The sequence below is a fragment of the Ornithorhynchus anatinus genome, chromosome 8 (genome assembly GCF_004115215.2).
Source record: "Ornithorhynchus anatinus isolate Pmale09 chromosome 8, mOrnAna1.pri.v4, whole genome shotgun sequence".
Lineage (NCBI taxonomy): Eukaryota > Metazoa > Chordata > Mammalia > Monotremata > Ornithorhynchidae > Ornithorhynchus > Ornithorhynchus anatinus.
The window spans coordinates 34,465,022-34,477,404 of NC_041735.1; the positions used below are offsets into that span (position 1 = coordinate 34,465,022).

At 44.1% G+C, this 12,383-nt stretch overlaps 1 protein-coding gene across 4 annotated transcripts; it reads right to left on the reverse strand.

The window, feature by feature from the left end:
• Positions 1-1,050: 1,050 nt before the first annotated feature.
• Positions 1,051-5,774, reverse strand: LYZL4 (lysozyme like 4). Of its 4 annotated transcripts, none has more exons than XM_001511791.5 (5): positions 5,618-5,774; positions 4,011-4,207; positions 3,600-3,758; positions 2,533-2,611; positions 1,051-1,305 (listed from the first exon to the last, which is right to left on the reverse strand). In XM_001511791.5, exons 2-5 carry the CDS (start codon positions 4,147-4,149, stop codon positions 1,236-1,238), a joined length of 447 nt encoding a protein of 148 aa, XP_001511841.2. In that variant the 5' UTR covers positions 4,150-4,207; positions 5,618-5,774; the 3' UTR covers positions 1,051-1,235. The 4 variants fall into 4 exon arrangements, with proteins under 4 accessions (XP_001511841.2, XP_007664318.1, XP_039768835.1 ...); XM_007666128.3 differs by having other exon boundaries at positions 3,546-3,758; XM_039912901.1 differs by having other exon boundaries at positions 3,546-3,758; positions 5,585-5,768.
• Positions 5,775-12,383: the final 6,609 nt, after the last annotated feature.

The following is a 12,383-nucleotide window of genomic DNA, read 5'->3' on the forward strand; positions in this document are numbered from 1 at the left end:
CTACATAGGTACATTCAACTGTACGGCCGATTATTGGTTCATCTTGGAAACTCCATACTTTCAGTGCTTTCATGCTGTAAAAATCTGACTGGCTCCCTAATTATACTGCCAAACCCTCGTGGATCGGTTTTTGCTTTTTAGCTTGTGCTTCAGGCTTAGTACAGTGTTTTGCACATACAATAGACACTTAGTACAGACCATTGCTTGACCAATTGCCTGTTATAATAAAGGCACTTTGGAGGGAGTGTGGCAGACTCTAAAGTCAATCAAAGACATTTTTTTTTGAGTACTTACTGTGTGCAGGGCACTGTCCCAAGTGCTTGGAAGATTAAAATACAACGGAAGTAGCAGACACATTCCCTGCCCATAACAAGCTTACAGTGTAGATGAGGACGCAGACATTAAAATCAATTAAAATAAATCACTTGTTCCACTGTCAGCTTTTCCTGTCACAGGAAAAGGCAAATGTCCAAGACTCACCAACCACGATGGTTCTGGCCTCTCCCAGAGAGGGGAGATATGCTTAGTGGAAAGAGCCCGGGCTTGGGAGTCAGAGGTCGCGGGTTCTAATCCCACCTCCGCCACTTGTCAGCTGTGTGACTTTGGGCAAGTCACTTAACATTCTCTGGGCCTCCATCACCTCATCTGCAAAATGAGGATGAAGCCTGTGAGCCCCAAGTGGGACAACCTTATTACCTTGTATCTACCCCAGAGCTTAGAATAGTGCTTGGCACATATTAAGTGCCAAGAAATACCATTATCATTATTCCTGGACTCTCCAAGTCTACATTGTAAGCTCATCTCTAGACTGTAAGCACGTCATGGGCAGGGAATGTCTGTTTATTGTTATACTCTCCCAAGCGCTTAGTACAATGCTCTGCACAAAGTGCTCAATAAATACAATCAAATGAGCTATTCCCACTTTGTTCCCTTATTTTTAGGTCCTTTACCTTCTCTCCTTAACAACCTTCACACTCCCATTTCTTCTAGAGAAAGCTCCTAAGTTAATAACGTCTATTATGATTTTTTTTTTAAAAAAAGGAGTCTGTATTCAGGGAGGAATGAACAATTTGTGTATTTTGTAGCCTCACAAAAGTGCCATATTTTCCTTTTCAGTTGGGGATTGGAAGACAGTAACACAATCCCCCGGGAGAGGGAGAGGAAAAGAGAGAAAAGCGTTTCCTTGGGGCATATCTGGGCCCAAGTCAGCCGCTGCAGGAGATCCACAGGCAAATTCACTCATCACAGCGGTACAGCCATCTTTTCAGGCCGTGACTATTCTGGCAGTTCTCTTTCCAGACGTACCTGGAGAGGAAAAGGCAATGGCTTAATGTCTGTCTTCCCCTCTGGACTGTAAACTATCTCCTAGGGCAAGGAATGTGTCCATTTATTGTTATACCGTACTCTTTCCAGTGCTTAGTACGGTGCTCTGCACATAGCATCTGTACATTCATTCGACTGTATTTATTGAGCACTTACCATTTGCAGAGCACTATGCTAAGCACTCGGAAGAGTACAATATAACAATGAAGGGACTACAACAATGAAATACGGGGAACGTGGGCATTCCCTGCCCATAACGAGCAATGAGAAGCAGCGTGGTGTTGTGGATAGAGAGCAGGCCTGAGAGTCAGAAGGTCATGGGTTCTAATCCTTGCTTTGCCACTTGTCTGCTTGTGACCTTGGGCAAGTCACTTCAGTTCTCTGGGCCTCAGTTCCCTCATCTGTAAAATGAGAATTAAGACTGTAAGCCTTACATGGGTCAGGGACTGTGTCCAACCCAATTATCTTGTATCTATCCTGGCACTTTGAACAGTTTCAGCCACATAGTAAGCTCCTAATGGATATCAAAATTATTATTATTAGTCACTGGGCTGTGAGCGGGGTGATGAGGTTATTTCAGCGGTTGTCTCAATCCAGGAAGTTCCTGTCCAATTTTTTTCCTTCAGTTGGGCAAGACTCCTTTGGGAGCCACTGTCACAATGCCATTCCAAGGAAGGAATCCTGACACCCCTAACCAAAATTATCGCAAAACTTATAGCTATACTGAAGTGTGAGTCCCAGAAGAACATGGGTCCACACCTGAGTGGTTATTAATACTCTGACACCTCTCAAGATGGCCTAACTATAGATAGTAGCATGGCCTGGTGTCTAGCACAAGGGATTGGGAGTCGCGACAGTCTTGATTCCCATTTTACAGATGAGGTAACTGAGGCATAGAGAAGTAAGTGACTGGCCCAAGGTCCCATGGAAGACAGGAGACACAGAAGACAAGAAAGGAGCTCGAGGGAGGCAGAGATAGCAAGCCAGCTAGTTTTGCTACTGCGCTATTTTATAATAATGGATTGGTACATATTGGTGCAAAAAGTTATGTAAAATGATATATTTGGCCAACTGATTTGGCGTTGGGCCTCACTGTTATTGGAGTGAATGTATGGTGCTGTCTTAGGGCTGGAATTGGGTGAAAGAAGAAAGAGGAGAAAAGCAATCAATCAGTATTCTCTCTACGACACCTCAACCGCTCATCCTTACCAATGTCCCATTCCTTCCTTTTCTTTAATGATTTTCTTGGCACATTCAATGCTGTTGCTCAAGTCGCTACTCTGGAAGTCTGTGGGGAAAATAAAATTCACAGAGAGGGTGCTTTCCCTTTGAGAGGAATGAATTATGCATCAGCCCAGAGACTGACTATACGTGAGAGGCTTTTCCCATAAAGATGTGTGCGCTAGCCACAGTCTGGTCGAATTAGTAAAGCAAGGCCCGGTTATTATAATGAGCTCTCTTAATGAGAGCTCAGAAAGAAAACAACAGCCTTTGCTTGATCCCAGCAAGTGCTTGCTTTGACTGGATTCAGGTATAGCATCCTGATGCCTGGATTTGGCAGAAACTTTCCTGGATCCAGCGATATTAATTTAAAAGTGTGGTATTTGTTAAATGCACCTTGTACTGATTTGCTTCCTTTTTTCACCCCCTGATCTCAGTTCCAAAGCACTTATATACAAAATTGTAATTTATTTATTCATATTTATTTTTCTGTCGCCTTCTCTAGACTGTAAGTTCATTGTAGATAGGGAATGTGTCTGTTCCCAAGGGTTTAGTACAGACTGTACTAAATTCTGTACTAATGAATGAATTGTACTGATTCTACTAATGAACAAGTTGAGTAAGCACTCAATAAACACAATTGATTAATTGTGTGTGTTGGAGTGGATACATTACATTGAGATCAGACCAGCTCAGGACTGAGCATGGCCTAGTGGATAGAGCACGGTCCTGGAAATCAGAAGGTCTTGGGTTCTAACCCTCTGTGGCCTCAGGCAAGGCACTTCACTTTTCTGTGCCTCAGTTACCTCATCTACAAAATGGGGATTGAGACCGTGAGCCCAACAAGGGATAGTGACCAACGCGATTTGCTTGCATCCACCCCAGCACTTCATACAGTGCCTGATACATAGCAAGCAATCATTATGATAACAGGGTGCTCCAAGGCTGAGGGGGACGGGGAATAAACACTGAATCTCCATTCTACAGATGAGCAAACTGACACGTGGGGAAATTAGGTGGCTTGTCCAAGTTTGAGGGCGCGAGTCCGACTGTACCGCTGCAGAGATGGTGACAGCGGTTCCTGCTGTGTTCTTCGTGGTTGGTGCACCATTCTTTGCTGTTGATTTGGAAGATTCCGTAACTAGTGCTCCCATCTTCTTCTTTGTGTTCCGCAGTGGTATTGAACTTGCTCGCAAAGAAAGCCAGGCAGACCCCTAAAAGTCGCCAAAGAGAAGCTCCATCAGGCAACGGAGAGATCCCGAGGCATCTGGGAAAACGATGTGCGTAAACAGAGTGCAAGGAAAGGGACCGAGCTCTAATTTTTAAGCAGAGAAGAGAATGAGAGGACGGGGAGGCCGAAGCGTCAGAATAAGACCTACAGGGCAAGCTGGGGAAATGGGCAGGATTGGGGAATAGAGGGGAAAGAAAGTGACAAGAAGAGAGGTAGAATGAGAACAAAAACTTACAGTTTTCAAGGCTGTAACCATCATAGCCATCTAGACCTTCATCGCTTAGTTTATTGGCTACCTCACAGCGGCTCAACAACTTAGCTACATTAGACACAATCAGGCAGTTTATCAAGGACAGAGTCATGAAGATCTTCATCTCGTGTATTGGACCTTTCTGAATTCGTCAGAATAATTCCTCCCCAGGATATGAACTCCTTTGAAAAATATAAAAAGAGCAACATATGGGCTTTAAGGTGGCAAGAAGCTACTGTATCCTCTAATCTTTTTCTCCTGATGCACAGAACTTCCTTCCCAAATCTAAGAACGTTAGTCAGACTCTTGCCCCCCTTCACCAATGCTGTGATAAAGGTTTTCAATTTAGAAGGGAAAATTGAAATACAGGGCAAGAATAATAGAAAAAAGAAAAAAAAAGAGTGAAAACATCCAGTAATCGGGCGGCATTATTAAATTGCTCCTGAAATTGGAACTCCTTTTCTTCTCAGGGTTACATTTGAGAATTAATTTAGAGTATCTCACTAGACTGTCAGCTCTTCAAAGACTAGAATCGTGTCTTAATTTATTGGATTCTCAAAAGTGCTTGGTACAGTGCACTACATAGAGTAAATATTCAATAAATATGATTGATTCATGACCCCAGCAGGCGGGCAGTCTGAATTGTAGGAAATACTGGCACTTGGAAACCATACAACTAAGATTATTCTTTTAAATTCAAGGGTCTCCAGAGCCCCTGAATCAAACCTGCTGGTTTAACCTGGACATAAGTCAAAGAGAATGAACTGTCTCAGGATAGGTTATTGCCCTTTAGAGACGGGGATGAAATTAGCCAGAGTGTCTTTTGAGCCCAGGTGGCTACATTGCTACTTCCTGCTTTCTGCAAAGGAGGAGGTGGCTAACAAGCTATCCCAAATCTTCATTAGCTTGGCCACTTTTATTTTCAACCTCCTTAATGACTCCCCTTAAAACCTAGATAATCCTGTTCCAGGCAAAGCCTTTTAACTAAAGAAGGCAAGGGTAACAATAAACTCAAAAAGAATCAAACAGTGTCTTCCTTTAGTGATACATATCTTCATACTAGGTGACTTCCTCTATCTTTTCTTTTTAAATGGTATTTGTTAAGCACTTACTATGTGCCAGGCAATATATTAAGCAATGGGGTAGATTCTAGACCATCAGGTTAGATACAGTCCATGTCCAACATGGGGCTCGCTGTTTTAATCTCTATTTTACAGATGAGGTAACTGCAGCACAGAGAAGTGAAATAACTGGCTTGAGGTCACCCAGCAGACAAGTGGGGGAGCTGGAATGAGAACCCAGGTCCTCTAACTCCCAGAGCCTCTCTCTTTCCCTTAGGCCACGCTGCTTCTCATACTGGTAATTTCTTTTAGGGCATCTTCCCTGCTAGATTTGAAAGGTCCTGGAGAGGAAAGGATCATACCTTCTTACTCTATGTGACTCTCCCAGTGGCTTAGTACAGTGATCTGCACAGAATAAGAGCTTAATAAATGCCACTGACATTAAACTGATGGAAAGATTTCCCAACTCCCACCTTCAGAACCTTTTTCTCTTTTCACCTCGTATTTTGTCTGTCTACAGGGCCCACTTACGGATTCTTCAGGAGACGCCCAAGGCAAAAGTTGGCAGAATGTGTAGCTTATTCACCACTTCACCTTCATGCCACAAGCCTTACCCGAGAGATACAAACCGAGTCAGATCTCTCAGATGGACACCTCCTCCTTTAGAACCCACCCCTCGCACCCGATCCTTATGACCTCAGTGAGGAGGGGGTCAGGGTTCTGAAGGAGCCTTGTGGGAGTCATTTAGAACATTTAGCTACCCTGGATGCAGGCAGTCATGAATATGGTGGGATGGGTGCCCTCTGATTGGTCAGGAAGGGTGGGGACCCCCTGACTGGTTCAGGAAGGGTGGGCACCCCCTGACTGGTTCAGGAGGGGTGGGCACCCCCTGACTGGTTCAGGAGGGGTGGGCACCCCCTGACTGGTTCAGGAGGAGTGGGCACCCCCTGACTGGTTCAGGAGGGGTGGGCACCCCCTGACTGGTTCAGGAGGGGTGGGCACCCCCTGACTGGTTCAGGAGGGGTGGGCACCCTCTGATGGGTGCACCAGGGATGGATCCCCTCTGATGGGCTCAGGAGGCGGTTCTCTCCTCACCTCAGCACAGCCAAACTGGATTCTGAGGCCATTCCTGAAGCCTTCTGAGGTGCCACAGGGGTGGGGAGCCAGAGCTGGAGTGGATCGGGCTCCGTTTATTCCTCCCCTGCCCACCACGTTGGGTTAAGTGTGGAGCCAAGCTGCTACTGAAATTGTTTCACTTCTGCCATGGTGCTCAAATTGGCGCCAAGACAAGAAGCTGCTCAGAACTAGCATCATCATCAGTGGTATTCATTGAGTGCCTACTATTTTCGGAGCATTGTACTGAGCACTCGGGAGAGTACAGTAAAATAGATTTGGCAGACATGTTCCCCATCCCACAGTGAACTTGCAGTCTAAAGGGGAGAGAGTCATTATAAAAATAAATGATTAATAGCTAGGTGAAAGAGGGGGGACTTGGCTCCAGGAGGGAGAAAAGGACAGACTTCTTCTCCTCCATCCCTCCTTTAGTCACTCCCCTTACCAGACTTTCCAACTTTGTGGAATCCCACCATGTAGCTCCTCTCTGGGACACCAGTACACTTAAATTTGGTCCTGAAGTGAGGATAAAGGGGCTGGATATATCTAATCTTAGCTCTAGGATTTATTAAGTGCTTACTCTGTGCCAAGTGCTGGATAACATTCACGATCTTTGTCCTATATGGGTTCCACTCTAAGGGGCAGGAAAAGCAAGAATTCCCATTTTTTGGATGAGGAAACTGAGGCACAAAATTCTCCCCCTCCAGACTGTAAGATCTTTGGGTGCAGGGAACGTTTCTGTTATATTGTTTTCTCCCAAACATTTAGTACGATGCTCTGCCCACAATAAGTGCTCAATAAATATGAATGATTAAGAGGCTTGCCTAAGGTCTTACAGCAGCAGGTAAGCGGCAGAGACAGGTATCCTTACTCTGAGAACCCTCCTTTCTTCACTAAGCCATGTGGCTTATAAATTAAATCAGAAACTCCGCCATTAGGTGCATAAGCTGAAAACAGGACCTTCAGAGTAAGGTCTACATGGCCTAGTGCAGAGAGCACAGGACTGGGAGTCAGAAGGATTCTGCCAATTATCTGCTGTGTGACGTTAGGAAAGTCATGTAACTTATCTGCGCCTCATTTACCTCATCTTTAAATTTGGAATTAAGACTGTGAGCCCCATGTGGGACACAGACTTTATCCAAACTTCTATCTACCCCAGTGCTTTAGTACAGTGCCTGGCACATGGTAAGTGTTTAATGAATACCATAAAAAAGATTACTTCCATATCTCACCAAAGGCTAAACCCCGGGCACAAACCATGATGCCAGCTTGCAATAAGTCAATGACTAAAGTTGGATTTACCCCCTGGAAGATTCCTGCCAAAGAGGTTTTCCTGTAAACATTTAAAATGCCTTTAAACATTTCCCCGTGTAAAGTCTGTGGTTGCAAAGTCTGTCAGTGCATACCCCCAGGAACATTTAGGATACTCACTTTTGACATCAAAATTTCCATTTCTCTTTCATGATTCTCATCTTTGTATATAAAAGAATAAGGGGCCCAAGTGTTATCCCTACTTTCATTACCTAGGTACTACGTGTATGGCTATTTTTAATTCCCGAATAACTTCCCCTTTTATTCTACTGCAATCATGTTAAGACCTCCTGGTTTACTAAAGCAGTGAAAATAAACACTTTTTGAGGGAAAGAAGAGACTGCAAAAGCAGTGTAAATATGACATCAAGATCCCAGGGTATATGAATTTGTAAGCAAAAAGACCTCAAATGGGGACAGGGATCAGAAAAGAGAAAAACAAGAAATTCACAGGAGGTTTGTTAGTGTCTGCATAAAGGACCTTCAAACAGACTCTTCAAGACTGTACTGTATGTTATTCCCTCCAAGTGATGGCAAACATATTGCAAATACGTTGGCAATAGACTCACAGTTTTGACTAAGTGGTTTTTTACTTTTCAGATATATTCCTTTGAGGTCTCCCGGCGTCAGTCATTGCATATCTTAGTTACCTTACTATTTAATCACGAGCTCATGTACCAAACCCCTTCCTTCTTCCTCCCATCTCAAATGGATTTTAGTGACTTTCTACCCCCACTAAATTGTAAGTTTCTTGAGAGCGGAGATCATGTCTTCTAATTCTAGTATACCCTCCCAAGCGCTTAAGTGTGTATGATGCCCTGTACATGTCTTCCCACTCCTCAACAACCTCCAATGGCTGCCCGTCCATCTCCCCATCATCTAGAAATTCCCTTTAATGAGCTATCTTCCCCATTACTTATCCACACTCCTCTCCCACTACAGCCCCGTATGCCCACTTCTCTCCTCAAATGCCATCCTACTTCCTCGGCCTCCTCAACTCTCCCACCAACGTCATCTTGCTCACCCCTTCGCCCTGCCTGGACCCTAATCTCACTTGACATTGCTCTCCCCATCTTTTAAGCCTTACTAAAATTATACCTCCTCCAGAAAGCATTCCATGACTAATTTCTCATCTCCACATGCTCTTTCCTTCCCTACTGCATCACCTAGACAGTTGAGTTTGTACCCACTAAGTGCTTATGTACTCTCCCTTCCCTCACCTCCCCCCCCAGCATTTCTGAATATATCTTTAGACTTGGTTGCTTCTATTTCCAGCAATTTATTTTGGAGTCCGTCTCCCTGGCTAGATTATAAATTCCTTGAGGGCAGGGATATTTTCAAGATGAGCAAACTGAGGCACAGAGAAGTGAAACCACTTGCCCAAGTTCACATAGCAAACAAGTGGCGGAGGTGGGATTAGAACCCAGGACCTCTGACTCCCGGGCCCAGTGGTCTTTCCACTAGGACATGCTGCTTCCCGTTCCTTTCACTCTAATGCATGGGAGAAGTAAGGTAATGTGAGAGGAAGGGGAAATATTCATGAAAAAGAGTTTGTTACAAGAACCTATTGCACGTGCCCAGGAATTTCTGATCAATCACCATCCAGGACCATGGAGGGACAACCAAGGGGAGCTTTAGTGAAGCGGGATGGGCTGGGGGAGTGGGCTGGGAGATCCTGGATCCCCTTTCCACCAATACTTCCACTCCCACCTACTATGTCACCAACCCTTTCTCCTATTTATGGGGTACTTCAATAGCGCAGCAGTTGAATTGGATTTCACTTTTGAATAAGAATAAACTGACATTTAAAACCCGAACACATGATCTGCTGCCATTTTAATTAAAAGAGGATGTTTATGCCTTCGTAACAGAATCCAAACCACCTGGAATAGCCACATTTGAATACTTTCGGCTACCTAGAAAAGTAAATGAAAGATGATTATGGATGTCGACAGCACTCGAGACCAGGTGAAGGATGGGACAACTTTAGCTTAGTCTTTTCATCTGTAGAATCACAAAGTATATGGAAAGTTCAGGGGTTGGGATGATGCTATTTAGTTAATAAGAAAAAGGAATATCAGTCAAACTTCAATGGACAGGCAAAAAGTTCATTATATATTACAGTTTGGCAGTAAGGAGACTGTTGGATGCAGGGGTGGATGGACAACCAGCGGAGGTTCTTGAGAAGTGTGGAAACGTGGGGTAACGGAAGAAGATACCATCAGTGAGGTATTTCTTTACCTGTTATTTCTCCAGGAGACCAGAATGTGGTGATTGAAAAGAAGCAAGGGCTAGTAGATGGAACACAGGCCTGGGAGTCAGAAGGTCATGGGTTCTAATCCCCATTCTGCCACATATCTGATGTGTGACCCTGATTAAGTCACTTCACTGGGCCTTGTGTAAAATGGGGATTAAGAGTGCGAGTCCTATATGGGATAGGGACTGTGTCCAACTTAACTTATTTGTATATATTATTACCCTATTAATTTTCTTAATGAGGCATACATTTCCTTGATTCTATTTATCTTGATGATGTCTTGTTTTGTTCTGTTTTGCTTTGCGGTCTGTCTCCCCCATTTAATAATAACGTTGGTATTTGTTAAGCACTTACTATATGCAGAGCACTGTTCTAAGCACTGGGGAAGATGCAGCATAATCATGTTGTCCCACATGAGGCTCACAGTTAATCCCCATTTTACAGATGAGGTAACTGAGGCACAGAGAAGTTAAGTGACTTGTCCATAGTCACATAGCTGACAAGTGGCAGAGCCAGGATTCGAACCCACGACCTCTGACTCCCAAGCCCGGGCTCTTTCAACTGAGCCACGAGTCTATGAGCCCGTCACTGGGCAGGGATTGTCTCTATCTGTTGCCGAATTGTACATTCCAAGCGCTTAGTACAGTGCTCTGCACCTGGTGAGTGCTCAATAAATACTATTTAATCTACCCCATTGCTAAGAACAGTGTTTTGCACATAGTAAGCTCTTAGCAAATATAATAATAATAATGATAATAAAGCACAGGCCTAAGTGTCAGAAGGGCCTGTGTTCTAATCCAGACTCTGCCACTTGTATATTGCATTTATTAGGTGTGAGTTCCTTAAAATTTCCCATGATTTTCTCCAACCTCTCCCTCCTCCTGCCCCTTCTTCAACTCTCCCATCCTTCCCAGCAGTATCTCAAAAGATCTCCTGCCTTCTCTCAAAATCCACCCCCTCCAACTGTGTGTATCTGACCCCATCCCTCCACACTTTATCAAAACACTTGCTCCCTCCTTTCTTCTCTCCCTGACTGCCATCTTCAACGGTTTGATCTCCAGTGGCTTCTTCCCCATTGCTTTCAAACACGCTCATGTCTCCCCATCTTAAAAAAAACAAACACCTTCCCTTGACCCCACAGCTCACTCCAATCATCATCTCATCTCTTCCCTACCATTCCTTTCCAAACTCCTTGAGTGAGTTGTTGTTTACATCCACTGTCAAGTTCCTCTCCTCCATTTCTCTACTTGACCCCTTCCAATCTGGCTTCCATCCCCTTCACTCCACAGAAGTTGACCTTTCAAAAATTACCAATGATCTCCTGCTTGCCAAATCCAACAGCCCCTATTACACTCTACTTCTCCAACCTCCTCCTCCTCTACTTCTCAGCTGCCTTTTATATTATCAACCAACCCCTTCTCCAGGAAACATTACTGTCGACTTCACTGACAAAGCCCTGTCCCGGTTCTCTGTTCGCTGTACATCTGTCTCATCACCAATCTCTCGCCCATATTCTTCTTCTGGCCTGGAATGCCCTCTTTTCATATGACAATTACTCTTCCCAGCTTCAAAGCCTTACTGAAGGCACATCTCCTCCAAGAGGCCTTCCCTGCCTGAGGACCTATTTCCTCATTTCCCACTCCCTTCTGTGTCGCTCTGTCTCGCTCTCTTTACTCATCACTGCCCAGACCTGAGCGCCAGAGCACCTACACATATATCTGTAATTTATTTATACCACCTATCTCCACCTCTAGATTGTAAACTCGTTGAGGGCAGGGAATATGTCTGTTATATTGTGTGGCACTCTCTCAAGCACTTAGTACAGTGTTCTGCACACAGTAGACCCTCCATAAATATGATTAATTGATTGATTTTTCTGCTGTGTGACCTTGGCCAAGTCCCTTAACTTCTCTGAGCCTCAGTTACCTCATCTGTAAAATGAAGATTAAGACTGTGAGCTCCATGTGGGATATGGACTCTGTCCAACCTGATCACCTTGTATTTACCCCAGCACTTAGAACAGTGCCTGGCACATGATCAGCGCTTAACAAATATCATTAAAAAAAAGAAGGTTAACTTGCAGTTAAGTGCATGGAGCAGGATGAGTTTTGAGAGCAGCAATCATGTTTACTACTTCCCTTGTGTCTACCCCCTTGTGTCTACAGAGCGCTTAGAACAGTGCTCTGCACATAGTAAGCGCTTAACAAATACCAACATTATTATCATTACTTATCTGTACTGTCCCAAGTCCTTAGTATATTGTTGAGCACAAAATAAGTGCCCAATAAATACCACAGATTGATTGTTTCCAGGGCTGAGATGAACCAAAAGGAAAGTCCTTTGAATGGGTGGGTGTGGAAAAGACTCATTTCACCACATTCAGGTGAAATCCACACACCACTCAACTTTGCTATGGCTATTGTAGAGACTTCGATACTCAGTCTTCAGAAGAAACAGTATTAATAATGATAAAATAAGTCCATCAAATCTGAGAGGTTTGTGCCACAGACTTTCTTTCCTAATAGCTTATTTAAAAGTCACTTAGGCTTCAAACTTGAGCAGACAATTCATTTCTATGGTTCTCTAAAAATCTTTCTGGTTGTCTAGTCAAAGAAAA